Source organism: Heterodontus francisci, chromosome 7 (assembly GCF_036365525.1).
Source record: "Heterodontus francisci isolate sHetFra1 chromosome 7, sHetFra1.hap1, whole genome shotgun sequence".
In the NCBI taxonomy this organism is placed as follows: Eukaryota; Metazoa; Chordata; class Chondrichthyes; order Heterodontiformes; family Heterodontidae; genus Heterodontus; species Heterodontus francisci.
The window spans coordinates 73,882,638-73,899,984 of record NC_090377.1 but is presented as its reverse complement, the minus strand read 5'-3'; the positions used below and the strand labels follow the sequence as shown (position 1 = coordinate 73,899,984).

The 17,347-nt window shown below is 44.0% G+C and overlaps 1 protein-coding gene across 4 annotated transcripts in view; it reads right to left on the bottom strand.

The window, feature by feature from the left end:
• rapgef4a (Rap guanine nucleotide exchange factor 4a) overlaps window positions 1–17,347 on the bottom strand; it is a 420,421-nt gene that overhangs the window by 116,965 nt on the left and 286,109 nt on the right. For all 4 annotated transcript variants that reach the window (XM_068035423.1, XM_068035424.1, XM_068035427.1 and 1 more), the window contains one exon: window positions 5,317–5,438. In XM_068035423.1, coding sequence (XP_067891524.1) covers window positions 5,317–5,438 — 122 coding nt within the window. The remainder of the gene's footprint in view (window positions 1–5,316; window positions 5,439–17,347) is intronic.

Below are 17,347 nucleotides of genomic sequence, written 5' to 3'. Positions count from 1 at the left end.
TAATAACCCAGATCTTGGTGTACAGGGCACAATTTCAAGATTTGTGGATGATGCGAAACTTGGAAGCATTGTGAACTGTGAGAAGGATAGTGTAGAACTTCAAAAAGACAGACAAGTTGTTGGAATGGGCGGACAAATGGCAGATGAAGTTTAATGTGGAGAAATGTGAAGTGATTCATTTTGTTAGGAAGAACATGGAGACACAATATAAAATAAAGGGTACAATTCTAAAGTGGGTGCAGGAGCAGAGGGACCTGGGTGTGTATGTGCATAAGCCATTGAAGGTGGCAGGATAGGTTGAGAGAGCAGTTAATAAAACATACAGTATCCTGGGCTTTATTAATAGGGGAATAGAGTACAAGAGTGTATCAGACACTAGTTTGGCCTCAGCTGGAGCATTGCATCCAGTTCTGTGTGCTGCACTTTAGGAAGGATGTGAAGGCATTGGAGAGAATGCTTTCAGGGATGAGTTATGAAGATAGATTGGAGAAGCTGGGACAGTTTTCCCTGGAGAATAGAAGGCTGAGAGGAGATTTGATAAAGGTATTCAATATAATGAGGTGTCTGGACAGAGTAGATAGGGAGAAACTGTTCCCATTAGTGAAAGGATTAAGATTTGACAAAAGAGGCAAAAGTGACATGAGGTAAAACTTTTTCACAAACAAGTGGTTAAGATCTGGAACGCACTACCTAACAGTGTTATGGAGGCAGGTTCAATGGAGGCATTCGAAAGAGAATTGGACTGTTTATTTCATTTGTGGGATGTGGGCGTCGCTGGCTAGGCCAGTATTTATTGTCCATCCCTAATTGCCCTTGAGAAGATGGTGGTGAGCTGCCTTCTTGAACTGCTGCAATCCTTGGGGTGTAGGCACACCCACAGTGCTGTTAAGAAGGGAGTTCCAGGATTTTGACCCAGTGACAGTGAAGGAATGGCGATATAGTTCCAAGTCAGGATGGTGTGTGACTTGGAAGGGAACTTGCAGGTGGTGGCATTCCCATGCATCTGCTGCTCTTGTCCTTCTAGGTGGTAGAGGTCTTGGGTTTGGAAGGTGCTGTCGAAGGAGCCTTGGTGAGTTGTTGCATCTTGTAGATGGTACACACTGCTGCCACTGTGCGTCGGTGGTGAAGAGAGTGAATGTTGAAGGTGGATGGCATGCCAATCAAGCGAGCTGCTTTGTCCTGGATGGTGTTGAGCTTCTTGAGTGTTGTTGGAGCTGCACCCATCCAGGCAAGTGGAGAATATTCCATCACACTCCTGACTTGTGCCTTGTAGATAGTGGAGTAGATTGGGGAGACAAGACGTGAGTTACTGGCTGCAGAATTGCCAGCATCTGACCTGCTCTTATACTCAAGGCATTTATGTGGCTTGTCCAATTCAGTTTATGGTCAATGGTAACCTTCAGGATGTTGATAGTGGGGGATTCAGCGATGGTAATGCCATTGAATTTTAAGGGGATATGGTTAGATTCTCTCTTGTTTGAGATGCTCATGCATCTTGTCATTGTCAGAGAGGCATACAGCACTGAAACAGGCCCTTCGGACCACTGAGTCTGTACCGAACATCAACCACCCATTTATACTAATCCTACATTAATCCCATGTCTCCTACCACATCCCACCTTCCCTCAACTCTCCTACTACCTACCTACACTAGGGGCAATTTACAATGGCCAATTTACCTATCAACCAGCAAGTCTTTGGCTGTGGGAGGAAACCGGAGCACCCGGCGGAAACCCACGTGGTCACAGGGAGTAATTGCAAACTCCACACAGGCAGAACACCGGACCGAACCTCGGTCGCTGGAGCTGTGAGGCTGCGGTGCTAACCACTGTGCCGCCCACTTGTGTGGCGCGAATGTTACTTGCCACTTGTCAGCCCAAGCCTGGATGTTATCCAGGTCTTGATGCATATGGACACGTCTGCTTCAGTATCTGAGGAGTCACAAATGGTGCTAAACATTGAACAATTGTCAGCGAACATTCCCACTTCTGACCTTATGGGAAGTTCATTGATGAAGCAGCTGAAGATGGTTGGGTCCAGAACACTACCCTGAGGAACTCCTGCAGTGATGTACTGGGACTGAGACTATTGACCTCCAACAACCACAACCATCTTCCTTTGTGCTAGGTATGACGCTAACCAGTGGAGAGTTTTCCCTGACTCCCAGTGACTCCGGTTTTGCTAGGGCTCCTTGATTCCATACTCAATCAAATGCTGCCTTAATGTCAAGGGCAGTCACTTTCACCTCACCCCTGGAGTTCAGCTCTTTTGTCCGTGTTTGGACCAAGGCTGGAATGAGGTCAAAAGCTGAGTGGCCCTGGCAGAACCCAAACTGAGCATCACTGAGCAGGTTATTGCTGAGCAAGTGCCGCATGATAGCATTGTCGATGATACCTTCCATCACTTTCCTGATAATCAAGAGTAGACAGATAGGGCAGTAATTGGCTGGGTTGGATTTGTCCTGCTTTTTGTGCACAGGATATATCTGGGTAATTTTCCACATTGCCAGGTAGATGTCAGTGTTGTAGCTGTATTGGAACAGCTTGGCTAGGGGTGCGGCTAATTCTGGAACACAAGTCTTCAGTACTATTGCCAGAATGTTGTTAGGGCCCATAGCCTTTGAAGTATCCAGTGCCTTCAGCCATTTCCCGATATCACGTGGAGTGAATCGGATTGGCTGAAGACTGGCATCTTTGATGCTGGGGACCTCATGAGGAGGCAGAGATGGATCATCCACTCGGCACTTCTGGCTGAAGATGGATGCAAATGCTTCAGCCTTGTCTTTTCCATTTAAAAAGGAAGAATGTGCAGTGTTTCAGAGAGAAGGCACCAGGTGAATTGCTCATGTGGACAGCTGGTGTAGACACGATGGCCTGAATAGCCTCTTTCTGTACTGTAATAATTCTGTGATTTTGTGATCCTGGCCCACCCTTCCTCAGAGCCACTGTTGAGCAGCATGGAGGTCAAGAAAGACAGGGTGTATGAGCCCATGCCAGTTGATCAGTAACCCTCCAGAGCGCTGTCCTTGCAGAAAGGAACTTGCCTTGGCAGCTTTCATTTTATGTCAATGCCCCTCAGTGCCCAATCTTGCAGATAGCCCAGCACCCGAAATATAGCCCAACCGGGCAGAGAGCCTGATACTATGCCCTTGCACCCAAAATGTAGCCCGATCAGGCTGAGAGCCTAGCACAGCAGGCCGATAATGGTCTCTGCTCCCCGCAACCACGTCTTATCCACTGCACCCTATGACTGCCTCAGTGCCGCCACCTTTAAACAGCTGGGGATCAGAAGATACATTATCCCCGTTTGATCTTGACAAAATTTAAAACCCCCCATAAAATCGCGATCACTTCCATACAAATGTATTATAACTAGATGTTCAGCAATTTAAATGGCAGTTCTGCCACAGCTTTCCCGCCGCTGACAAAATCCAGAACTGACGTCACGACAATCGGGTTTCTGGGCGAGTGTGTCTGTCCGATTTCTTTGGTCCCCCACGCCTCCACTCCCACTCCTTCTGGTTGCACAAAATTTCAGCCCATTATTTTCACAAAATAATGCTCTAAATTCATACATTGTATTCCATTTAGTATTATATGTACCTCCATTAGATATCTTCTCACTGGTTTTCTACCCTTTCTGCATAATTCAGCCCTTTGACACAGGGATCAGTCTCACTGACCTTCTCTAACTGCTTCTCAGGTTTCTACGTTTCCTTTGAACTTCAGTGACAATAACTGAATGTGGTATTGAAGTGCAGCTCGATCAGAGTAAAATACGCAGCTTCAGTATGACACCTTCAGAATTGTACTCTACTGATGGAGTAATATAGCTTACCATCTGCTTTGTTGATTGCTGCTCTGCAATGGCCAGACATGGTCAGCCTTGAGCCTGATATCATTCCCCATGCTGCCCAGTCTCTTCCCTACCTAGTTCAATACAGTTCATTAAATATTTTCTCACCTTTTCTTCTACATGTAAGAATTTATACTTACTTGCATTAAATTTTATCTTTCATAATTCTGCCCAGTTCCAAACATTGGCCCTAAGAAACCGCATGGCATGATCCCAGTGATTACATTGGGATCACACACGCTGGTGCCCTCAGCACTGACTCCACCAGAGTTTGCAGGGTAAGTGCGAGAGCTCCAAATTTATGCATGACCAGCAGGCATTTGAGAGACTATGGGAGCATCTCCAGGCTGCTCCCTCACCTAGGCCCTGCGCTCCCATGTTAGACCCATTTAATGGAAGGCAGGTAAATATTTTCTCACTTGGCTCGTCACCCTCAGTAAACACTGGATTCCCATTGAGCTGCGATCTTGCAGCATATGGTGGCCCTGCCCTCAGCTCCACTCCCCAAGTGTCACTGACCCAGTAAGAGAAGAACAGGGGATCTGTCCCTTTGACAACTCTGATTTCCAGGTCAACTTTCTAAGAACTGGGTCCTGCCATTTTCCTGTTTGTTCTGGCAAGATCACAGCAGAAATCTGGAAAAAATCAGTGAGGAAATTCAGGCCCATTACTCAAATCTTTCTGTAATATGTTGGATGTGATGTGATACTGCCCTCTTCTTTGGTGCATCCTGTCAATTTGTTCAATTTACATTGCATGCCTTAAGGTAGTTTATGTAAATCAGAAACTACAGGAGCATCAGTATCAATTTTTCTGATGCTTTACTGCGTTTATCTTCCAAGTCAAAATGACTCCTTTAACTAGTAGCCACAGCTTCCTTTCTTTCAATCACTCCTTACCCACCTTCATATTTCCTCTTTGTATATACTGGCCTCTTTTCACATTCACATGTTCCAATGAAATGAAGGAGCAGATATTGGGATCATCTGTGCCAGTTATGCAGGTGCAGGATGGATGCAGGGAATTAAACATTTTACAGAGCAATTCTTAAGGCCCATTTTGCACCCAATTCCCTCTGTTCACCATTTTCTGTTTGGCTGTACTTTGTGTGCAAAACTGCTTGCACACATTTCATGTCAAAGCCTCATTAATGAAACAAAAACATTTAAATGATTACCTGTCACAATTTTCCAGGTTTTGCACCAGGATTTCATTTTTTCCTCTTCAAAATCCATTTTGAATGGGTGCAATTAGAGTTTTTGTAAATATTTATGAAATGTTTATTAATGGAATAAATGGAATTATTTTTGGGGCGCAAATTTTATTTACACATTATGGTATATTTGATTTTAAACCTCCTAATAAAAGCATATTATTGTATAAGAAAGTGGACTCTAACTGAAATTATATATTTTTTTTCATTAATGATACAGTATTTATTAAAACAGAGAATGTTGTTACCATGGTTCATGACTCCTTCCTCGAGCAGCACCTGCCACATGCCTACTGCCTGTGTGCGGGAATGGACACAAGGTGTCTGCTGTATCATCCAGTCCACTAATTCTGTGCCAACACAGCATTGTCTAGATAAAGGAGAACATCTTTAAGAAATTATCAAAGATAAACCATCAATTCAAAAATTAAACTCTATAAATTAAAACAGCTGTTACAATTAAAAGGCCATAATCAACACAATCATTATAAGGCAGTTTTTCTGCAGCTTAGTTTCAGGAAAACCAAGTCTAAAATATTGCCATTAGTGGAAACTGCAAGCAACACAACTTTTCATTTGCAATTATCCCATGATTTCCAGTTTTTCTTTCGCTCGGTGCTATTGATAGTATAAACTGAACTGGTTACAGAGGAGGTCAATGGGCATCAAGACTGACCAAATACCCAAGCTGCCATTCTGAAGCAATATCAATAGTCACACAGATAAAGGTCAGATAAAAGCTGCCACTAAGTGAGCCTACTCCCCAAGTTACTCCACTGCCTGATAATGACCTGGAGTTTTATACAGCACTGAACTCCAACTGTGTCTGTCTATAAACCTTTCCCCCACCCTTGTCTGGTAAATTGTGCTAGATTCTGGTGTAATGACTCAAAAATATTAAGCATATTTAAATTTATTTTGAGATGCTAAGCTAGCACAGCTAACCTACACTTAACAGCAAATGAAACAATTACTGAAACAAAAACAAGAAATGCTGGATTCACTCAGCAGGTCTGGCAGCATCTGTGGAAAGAGAAGCAGAGTTAACGTTTCGGGTCAGTGACCCTTCTTCGGAACTGACAAATATTAGAAAAGTCACAGATTATAAACAAGTGAGGTGGGGGTTGGGCAAGAGATAACAAAGGAGAAGGTGCAGATTGGACCAGGCCACATAGCTGACCAAAAGGTCACGGAGCAAAGGCAAACAATATGTTAATGGTGTTTTGAAAGACAAAGCATTAGTACAGATTCGGTGTGAATATACTGAATATAGAACATCAGCAAGTGCAAACCTGAAGAAAAACAACCTGAAAAAAACAGTGGGTAAGCAAACTGAACAAACTAAGATGAAATGAAATAAATGCAAAAAATGTAAAAAGGAATGCAAAAAAAAGGAAGAAAAAATAACTAAAAATGACTAAAAATGAAAGTAAAGTGGGGGGCTGTCATGCTCTGAAATTATTGAACTCAATGTTCAGTCCGGCAGGCTGTAGTGTGAAACAATTACTGCTTGGACAAAAACCAGAAGTGAGATTCGGGTATTCCATTAGTTAATGAAAATGGCCACCTCAGGCTGTGATCAATTCAGCAACTGAAAGAAGAAAGAGTCTTTAAAACCAAGTCAAATTTATCAAATTTAATGCTAGAAGTGCTGATGGTAAAGCTGCCACATATCACAAGAACATTTGTGTCAACAATCCACTATTAGGCAAGGGGCTCACTGTTTCTGCTGATTTCGATCTGCTCCTCAACATCCAATTAACTAAGACCCAACATCCAGGCCTTGGGTTTGAATTAGTATTTTAGAATTAGAAGGTGAAACAATATTCTTTGCAAGCAAAAATATTTTAATGCAGAAGGAGTTCTTAAATTATTGTATTTCCTTTATTATTTTGTATTTCCACCAATAGTTTTCTACTTTTATATCACTGTTCCTTTTGATTACATCTTTGTCCTTTGAATTTCTCTCTCTTTTGTTCTTTGATTGCAGTACTTTGTGATTCCTTGCTTCCTTCTTCACCTTATAAATGCTGTTACATCTCTTTCCTACTTGTCCTCCAGCTTCTTATCCTGATCTCTGCAGGACAGAAAGTATCCGCAGGTTTGCGGTCCCGATTTGGCCATTTGATTTGATCCCAATCTCCAACTTTAAATTGTGGTTCCCTTGCGCCCGTACGTTTGTCAAAGTATGCTTTTGCTTTACGATTTCATCTGCTTTTGCTCTGACATTCTTGTTAACTGGTAGTGGTGGCTTAAGAACGGTCAGTGGCATGCGAAAGTTACAACGTATCATAAGTTCAGCTGGTGTCTATCCAAAGAGTGTGTAGGTTTTATCCTAGCTGCTGTTGCTCTGTAACCTAGAAAGTCAATCTCGGGTCCGCAAATGTGTATTTGTCCTTGTTGAGCGTCAAATTTTGTTTTGCAAGTCGAGTGAGCACTGCTGATGAGCATTGATCATGTTCAGCTTTGTCCCTTCCGTGGACAACGACAGCATCAAGTAGGTTGAACGTCCCCTCAACATCCGACAAGACGGAAGAGATGATCTTCTGGAATGCACTAGGTGCTGAACTTAGTTCATAGGGCATTCTGCGGTACTTATACCCACCTTAAGTAACAAAAGCTGTGTTCTGCTAGAAGTATCTGAAGCTAATTCTATTGCTTATCAAGCTTTGTGAAGACTTTTGAGTAATGAAATGATGCTGACAGTTCTTGAGCGGTAGGAAGTGGATACTTGTCTGGTATGATAGCTTTGTTGACTGACTTTAGGTCAATGCATAGTCTAAGTTCACCATCTTTTCATCGTGGATTGCAAATGGCAACTGTATCAAATTTTGTAAAACTGGCCAAATTGACGTGTCAATGCGAGGAGCATGACAGTACCCCTTGATCTCCCCAAATCCAGTAAACAAGGATGGATACTGGCGTGTATAATCTGCATCATCAATCCCATTAATGTGTGCTCCAGTGGGGTCTTCAAGTTTGAATCCAAGCCTACCGAAAAGGTTTACCCCCATAAGGCTTCAACTTTTAGCTACATAGAAAGTGAACCTGTCTCGGGCGACATTTTTGTAGCGTATTAGAACTCTGATCGTCCCCAAAACCGGAATGATAGTGTCGTCATAAGCTTGAAGAGTGTCTGTTGCAGCAGTGATAGAGAATTGGGAAAAATACCGATGGTAGAGTTTGTCACTCAAAATAGATACTTTCACGCCAACATTGATAAGAATTGACACTGAGATGCCTGCGATCTCAACTGAGCACTACTTAAAGTGACCTGGTGCTTTAATTTTTGTGATGTACAACATGCATTTACCTCACTCTCAGGAAGAGACTCCCCCACATGTCGAACCGATGAAGTCTTTTTCTTCGACGACCTGCACATCTGCAAAATGATTACACTTTTTTCCTCGAGCTGGACATGGCATTGTGACTCGATGAGCATTTCCACAATTTGGGCACAGTTTTGAAGGTAACTGACTGTGATGGGGCACATTTTAATGAGGTTGCTGAGGACTTCTGGTCTTTAACCCTTGCATTGAAGCTGGTTGGGCAAACTGTGTCTGCAACCCCAAGTCTAAGAGCGCATGTGTGTGTAACCTCTTTGAATCCAACATGGCAGATTCGATCTGGACTGCCAAGGTTATGGCTTTTTCCAAGCTTACATCATCCTCCTCCATGAGGAGACATTGCCCAATTCGTGGAATTGAAGTCTTTTCAATATTTGGTCACAAATTAGTTTGTTGGTTAGTGTGCCAAATTTAAATGTAGAAGTCAATGCTACAATGCTGTCACGTACTGTTTAATGGACTCACCATGTCCCTGGGATCTCTGACGGAATGCGTATTGCTCTATCATCGGATGTTTTGTTGGTCCGAAGTATTTTTTGAGAGCACTTACCGCTGTATCAAAACGCAGACGTATCTTCTGTGAGCTGCTCGAATATTCGCTGGCCTTCTGTTCCAAGACAATGTGCAAGTATTGCTTTCTTACAGTTCGCTGTTACATTTGGGTTGTCCATCCCCATAGCGAACAAGTAAATCTTGAACCCCAAAATCCATTGCTCCCCACACAAGGGAGGATTCCCCAACATTAAAAGAAATGGTTCTGCAGCTAATAACATTAAATTTTGCTGAATCATCCTCATTGTCATACATATATATATATTTATCTCAGAGCAATGCAGATATCACACTTATATTAAAATTACCAACTGGTTTATTTATAGCACTTTAAAATATCTCAGCACTCAAGATCTTTTCAGAACCGTCACTATCTCTTTAGTTTCAGTTTCAACTAGGCTTAAACAATCAAACACAGTGAACACAGATAAGTGGACAGACTAATACAATCAAACGTCACACTTACCATCTAGCTGTGCATCAAGCTTTGGCCATCGTCCTACTCAAGCTTATCCATAATTCAGCTTTGAGCTTAGGGACCAACAACACTTCATGCTACTACTTTAACAGTCCAGCTCTATTGCACTCCCTACCTTTCCAATTTAAAACTCAGGCCCTGTCCCCTGCTACCTCTATGCCGTGCCATGCCCTCAGACACTGCAGGTCAGACATTCCCAATCAGGGCCCATGCCCCAACATGCTTACTCAGCTCATCCATTACAACATTTAATAGACTTTTTTTTAATTCATTCATGGGATGTGGGCGTCACTGGCCAGGCCAGCATTTATTGCCCATCCCTAATTGCCCTTGAGAAGGTGGTGGTGAGCTGCCTTCTTGAACCGCTGCAGTCCATTTGGGGTAGGTATACCCACAGTGCTGTTCGAAGGGGAGTTCCAGGATTTTGACCCAGCCACAGTGAAGGAACAGCGATATAGTTCCAAGTCAGGATGGTGTGTGACTTGGAAGGGAACTTGCAGGTGGTGGTGTTCCCATGCACTTGCTGCCTTTGTGCTTCTAGTTGGTAGAGGTCGCGGGTTTGGAAGGTGCTGTCTAAGGAGCCTTGGTGCATTGCTGCAGTGTATCTTGCAGATGGTACACACTGCTGCCACTGTGCGTCGATGGTGGAGGGAGTGAATGTTTGGAGATGGGGTGCCAATCAAGCAGGCTGCTTTGTCCTGGATGGTGTCGGGCTTCTTGAGTGTTGTTGGAGCTGCATTAATCCAGGCAAGTGGCGAGTATTCCATCACACTCCTGACTTGCGCCTTGTAAATGGTGGACAGGCTTTGGGGAGTCAGGAGGTGAGTTACTCGCCTCAGGATTCCTAGCCTCTGACCTGCTCTTGTAGCCATGGTATTTATATGGCTACTCCAGTTCAGCTTCTGGTCAATGGTAGCCCCTAAGATGTTCGATAGTGGGGGATTCAGCAATGGTAATGCCATTGAATGTCATGTGGACATGGTTAGATTCTCTCTTGTTGGGGATGGTCATTGCCTGGCACTTGTGTGGCGCAAATGTTACTTGCCACTTATCAGCCCAAGCTTGGATATTGTGCAGGTCTTGCTGCATTTCTACATGGACTGCTTCAGTATCTGAGGAGTCATGAATGGTGCTGAACATTGTGCAATCATCAGCGAACATCCCCACTTTTGACCTTGTGATTGAAGGAAGGTCATTGATGAAGCAGCTGAAGATGGTTGGGCTGAGGACACTGCCCGGAGGAACTCCTGCAGTGGTGTCCTGGAGCTCAGATGATTGACCTCCAACAACCACAACCATCTTCCTTTGCGCTAGGTATGACTCCAGCCAGCAGAGGGTTTTCCCCCTGATTCCCACTGACTTCAGTTTTGCTAGGGCTCCTTGATGCCATACTCAGTCAAATGCTGCCTTGATGTCAAGGGCAGTCACTCTAACCTCACCTCTTGAGTTCAGCTCTTTTTTCCATGTTTGAACCAAGGCTAAAATGAGGTCAGGAGCTGAGTGGCAGAACCCAAACTGAACATCACTGAGCAGATTATTGCTAAGCAATATCATTATTAATATCATTAGACTAGCTTTTTTAATTCCAGATTTATTAATTGAATTCAAATTCCACCTTCTGCTGTGGTGGGATTTGAACCCATGTCCCCAGAGCAATATACCCTGGGTCTCTGGGTTACTAGTCCAGTGACAATACCACTAAGCCACCACCTCCCCGACTTGCCAGACCGCAATTTCACATTCACTGTGATATCAACAGGTACACCATACACTCTGGGATCCAATATTATGGCTTTGGATGCACTGTTTAACATCCAGCCCAGTTAGTGGCCTGCGCCATCTCCCTTCCAGCCCAAGCATCAATCACCAGTATTTCATACATGTTACAGCAGCTCCTGGATAGCTTCTCCCTCAAAATGTCCAGATTCTCATTTTGCTTCCATCATTTAATAAAACATGCAAATTCTGTAAATCAATAATGGAACATATGCAAGACACAGTATGAGAGATAGAGCAGTGTCATGCAGGCCCCCACCTGCCAAGAATGAGGCACATTAATTTCGCCACATGGACATTAAATTTCAAATTGTTGCTGGAAAGAAGAGAAGGCCTGTTACAAGGAATTGCCAGGCCCCTGGCCAGAAGGACATTTTTGCATAGTAACAGACACTGCTTGGAAAAAAAGGACCAGTCGCTTTTCCCATACACAAAACAGACGTGGTCAGACCAGTTTAGTCACATGACTAACTGGCTGTTGCAGAGTTTTAAATTGGAGAAACAGTGTTTGAAGAAAGCAAGCTTTTGGCTCCTGGACTGCAGCAGAACTCCTCTCCACCTGTCTGCTCCCATCTCTTTCTTACCAGCTTTGGAATCCACTGAAGACACATGAACCCCAAGAGAGAAAAGTCTCCTACAGTGAACAAGATTTAAGAAGAATGCTTGGCCCCAACGAAAAGTAAGAATTACCTACAAGCAAGGACTCTACAGTGAGCTCGAAGAACCGTAACAACTCTTCAGATACTGCCTCAAACCTTTCCACTTTATTTTTTCTTCTGTTCATTTCTGTCCCTATTTGCATGTGCGTATTGTGTATGCTTGCTGGTGTGGGGCGCGGCGTGTATCCGTAGGCATTAACCAAATTAAAGTTTTAAGTTTAAGTTTAATAAATTTCACTTTTCTTCTTTAAACCTAAGAAAGCTTGTTTGTGCTCATTTCTTTGTCTTATAATGGAAAGCGGAGAACTAGGAGTCACCAAGAGGGAGCTACAAAAAAAAGTGTGTTTAAAAATAAAACCCTGTTACAGTAAGACCAGATGAAGGCTGAGAGGGACCCCTAGACACCTTTTTCACCTGGTCGAAATTTGGGTGCTAGCGTCCGGAATTTGACCCATAGACAAACAAGAGAAACTAGAAGTGGGAAGCCAAATTGTTCCCAATCAAAAAAAAAGAGCAAGATTAATACAGGTTTTCTTGTGGTTGTGTGATTGAATACGAATATGTCTGCAACTGAAGCTAGCAGCTCTCCAAGCCAGGGTGAAGTAACTTGGGATAAGTTAAAAGCACTGTCTATGGAGGAGTTGAGAAAAATGGCTGAGTAGTGTGAGATCACTGTACGTGGCAAGGCTAGGAAGTCTGAACTCCTACGGCTAGTGGCCAACCATTTTTCCCTTGAATCGGAAGAAGCAGAAACAGGGTTAGAAGTAGACCCAGATAGGGTGCTGCTAGCAAAGGTACAATCGGAACAAAGGAAGCTTGAGTTAGAAGACGGGGAAAAGAAAGGAAAGGAAAGGAAAGGAAAGGAAAGGAAAGGAAAGGAAAGGAAAGGAAAGGAAAGGAAAGAGAAAGAGTTGAAGCGGCTTGAGTTAATTAGGGGACAACAGAGTAACACCAGTGAAAGCATGGCCAATATGAAGGAGCATAATTCAGGGCTGGGTACAAAATTGCTAAAACTCTCAACTAATTCCAACATTCAATGAGGAAAATGTAGAAGAATGTTTGTGTCTTTGGAGAAACTGGCAAGGCAGCTAAAATGGCCAGTTGAGACCTGGTCTCTTTCACTGCAAAGCAAGCTAACTGGAAAAGCCCATGAGGTTTATTCCCTGTTGCCAGATGAGAGTTCATCAAATTATGAACTGACAAAAAGTGCTATCCTCAGGGCATATGAATTAGTACCCAAAGCCGATCGCCAAAAGTTTAGAACCCTCAAAAAGCAAACTAATCAAACTGATCTGGAGTTTGAAAGAAGTAAGCAGCTGGCTTTTGACCAGTGGCTGAGGGCTCATAAAGTACAGCTCAGCTAGGAGAATCTCAGGGAAGTAGTTCTGTCAGAGGAATTTAAGAACTGTCTCCCACTCTTCATAAAGAACCATGCAGAGGAGCAGCAGGTTCAGACAGCCCAGTAAGTGGCCGTTCTGGTCGGTAAGTTTGCTTTAATTTATAAGTCGGTTTCCCAGGAGAGAACCTTTCCTAATCACCACCACAAGTCTGAGAAGGACAAAGGGTAGGAATGTGATCGAAGCCCAGGCAGTCCTGGAAGAGAAAGGAAAGCAGGAGACACAGGGGGTCCTCCTCCAGCCAAAAAATTAAGGTGCTGTGAGCAAGAGTGAAACCCGGAGACCCGTGTAATAAAGCTTCCATTGTAATAAAGCAGGGCATTTAAAAGCTGACTGCTGGAAACTGAAGGGAAAACTGGTGCAGTTAATCAGGGCACACCCACTCAGTGAAGACGAGACCCTGATGGAAAGCACAGCAGAACAAGCTGTAGCTTTAACTGCAGTAACAGTGAGACCCAGGAAGCTTATGCTGCAAGTGCAGGAAATTTAATAGGATTCCGGAGGGTTATCAGGGTTTTGTGTCTGAAGGGAAAGTAACCCCATACCCCTCAAGTGGGCCAAGCAAGCCCACAGTGATTCTCAGGGGCACAGGGGCCACTAGATCCCTTTTACTGGGAAAAGGCCTGACCGTTCCCCCAGAGAGTGCAGTGAACACCAGAATGATGGCGAATGGTATTGGAGGGCAGTGTATACCTGTACACCAGGTACACCTGGAGTGCGACCTAGTTTCGGGACCGGTGACCGTAGGGATTGTCCCTAGTTTGCCTGTGGACGGGGTTGACCTGCTCCTAGGTAATGATCTGGTGGGGGCGAAGGTGGTAGCCCCCCAGTGGTGAAAGGAAGACTGCAGGAGGTCAGAGAGACAGGGCACTGGCGGGAGACGGTCCCCTGCAGTTTCCCTGAATCTGTAATGGATCAGGCCATGATCAAACCAGCTCTTCCAGGGGAGACTGAATTGGCACTGCAGGCAGATGACCATGAGGTCTGCCTGTCTGAGACTTTCTTTGGAAAGTTAGGAGACCCAGGGAATGAATTAAATGGATTTTCCCTAGCTGAGGCTCAGAGAGCCGATCCAGTATTGCGAGAGTTAGCACAGGCTGCCTGGTCTGAAAGTGAAGCAGAGGGAGTCCCTAATTGCTACTATTTAAAGAATGAGGTACTGATGAGGAAATGGAGTTCTCCTCATAGACCTGAAAGCAAGGAGTGGGCAGTAGTTCACCAGTTAGTGGTGCTGCAGAGGTACTGGAGAGAAATATTAAGAAGGGCCCACGAGACTACAGTTGCTGTACATGCCGGTATACAAAAGACCAAAGCCTGCATAAGGCAGCAGTTTGCCTGGCCAAAACTCCACAAAGATGTGGTGGAGTACTGCAAGAGTTGCCAGATGTGTCAGGTTGAGGGGAAACCTGCACCCCCAAGTCCTGTACCGGTATTATCAGGATCCTCCAGCAGAGGGCCGGTCAACTGTAAGGGATCCCAAGAACAAAAGGGGACAGGCAGGCACACGGCTGGCAAAACTTTAGAAAGGGATGGGGAAAAAGTGACCTAGAGGGAAGGTTAAAGGAAGTCCGGGAGGAATCCCGGATAAAAAACCCTACTTTCCAGTCAGCAAACCCCCAAATAATGTGAAAAGTTAAACCCCACGTCCTCCTACATAAATGCAGACTCTAGAAGCACCCCACCAGAGTTGCTAACAGCATTTACAGGAACCTGCAGAGACATAGAAAAACCTCTAGAGGCAGAGAAACTGTGAGGGTGATGTTTCACCTAGTCGAAGTATCAAAGGGGAGTGCACACATACCTGCAGGTAGTAATGTCCCAGAGAACAAAGGGGAGATTAACAAATAATCCTCCCCCGCAGTCAGAGGAAAAGGGAACCACCCATCCCCTGAAGTCAAAAGTCTTTGCAGGACTCAGCAAGGCACTGAAAGAGAGTTCAGGATAGACCCGCCCACTACTAACTCTCCTGGAAAAAAAATGACCTCAACAGGAACCAAGACCCTCAGCAGTCATGGAAATGGGCAAACTGAAGAAAAACTGCCCCAAAGTACCACATGGTTACTGGGATGCCAAAAAGGGGAAATTAAAGCAGTACTGGCACCCAGAAAAGACAATTTTAATTAGCTATAGGATTTATGAATGAATGGGAATGAATGAGAGAAATGCATGGTTTTCTGTATCTTATATATATTTCTCAGAACCCTTTTAATGAAATGCGACTTTTTTTAAACATTGCATTTCATTTCCCTGGGTGTGGAGGTGTCATGCAGGCCCCCACATGCCAAGAATGAGGCACATTAATTTCACCACATGGACATTAAATTTCAATTTGTTGCTGAGAAGAGAAGGCCTGTTACAAGGAATTGCCAGACCCCTGGCCAGAAGGACATTTTTGCATAGTAACAGACACTGCTTGGAACAAAGGACCAGTCCCTTCTCCCAATACACAGAACAGACGTGGTCAGACCAATTTAGTCACATGACTGGCTGTTGCAGAGTTTGAACTGAGAGTTTTAAATTGGAGAAACAGTGTTTGAAGAAAGCATGCTCTTGGCTCCTGGACTGAAGCAGAACTCCTCTCCTCCTATCTGCTCCCATCTCTTTCTCACCAGCTTCGGAATCCATTGAAGAGACATGAACCCCAAGAGAGAAAAGTCTCCTGCAGTGAACAAGGTTTAAGAAGAATACTGGGCCCCAAAGAAAAGCAAGAATTACCTACAAGCAAGGACTCTACAGTGAGTTCGAAGAACCATAACAACTCTTCAGATATTGCCTCAAACCTTTCCACTTTATTTTTTCTTCTGCTCTTTTCTGTCCCTATTTGCATGTGCGTATCACGTATGCATGCTAGCGTGGGGTGCAGCATGTATCTGTAGGTGTTAACTGAATTACAGTTTTAAGTTTAAGTTTAATAGATTAAGGGCAGCACAGTGGCGCAGTGGTTAGCAACACAGCCTCACAGTTCCAGCGACCCGGATTCGGTTCTGGGTACCGCCTGTGTGGAGTTTGCAAGTTCTCCCTATGTGGATTTCCGCCGGGTGCTCCGGTTTCCTCCCACAGCCAAAGACTTGCAGTTGATAGGTAAATTGGCCATTGTAAATTGCCTGTAGTGTAGGTAAGTGGGAGGAGAATGGTGGGTATGTGGTAGGGAATATGGGATTAATGTAGGATTAGTATATAAATGGGTGGTTGTTGGTCAGCACAGACTTAGTGGGCCGAAAGGCCTGTTTCAGTGCTGTATCTCTCTATGACTCTAAATTTCACTTTTCTTCTTTAAATCGAAGAAAGCCTGTTTGTGCTCATTTCTTTGCCTTATAATTGGAAAGCAGTGAACAAGGATTCACCAAGGGGGAGCTCAAAACAGTTTAAAAAAATAAAACCCTGTTACAGTAAGACCAGGTGAAGACCGAGAGGGACCCCTCGACACCTTTCTCACCTCGTCATAGCAGCAGATAAAGGAGATAAACACGATGAAGTTACAGAAAGAGTGAAAACAAGACAGATATAGTGTGAGAAAACCATAGAGAGAGAGAGAGAGAGAGAGAGAGAGAGAGAGAGAGAGAGAGAGAGAGAGAGAGAGAGAGAGGAATGATGGTCGGAAGGACTGGATGAGAAACTGAAAGTAGTAGAGTATAATAAAGAAAGAATTAGAGAATTGGACAGGAACAATTATAGGATGAAAAGCAATGTTGGAACCAGATACACAAATCACAAAGTAACAGGTAAATGAAGCCACAATAAAAGCAAACAAAACACTGGGGTTCATTTCTAAAGGGATAAAATTGAAAAGTAGGAAAGCTATGTTAAACTTGTGTAGAACCTTGGTTAGGCCATACTTGGAACAGTTGTGAACAATTCTGGTCTTCATACTATTAACAGGATTTAGAGGCACTGCAGAAGGTATAAAAAAGATTTATGAGAATAATACCAGAACTGAGAGGCTATACTCATCAGGAAAGATTGAACAGCTGGGAATCTCTTCTCTAGAGGAGAGAAGACTGAGGGGTGAGCTCACAGAGGTCTTTAAGATTATAAAAATGTTTGATAGGATAGATGTGGAGAAGATGCTT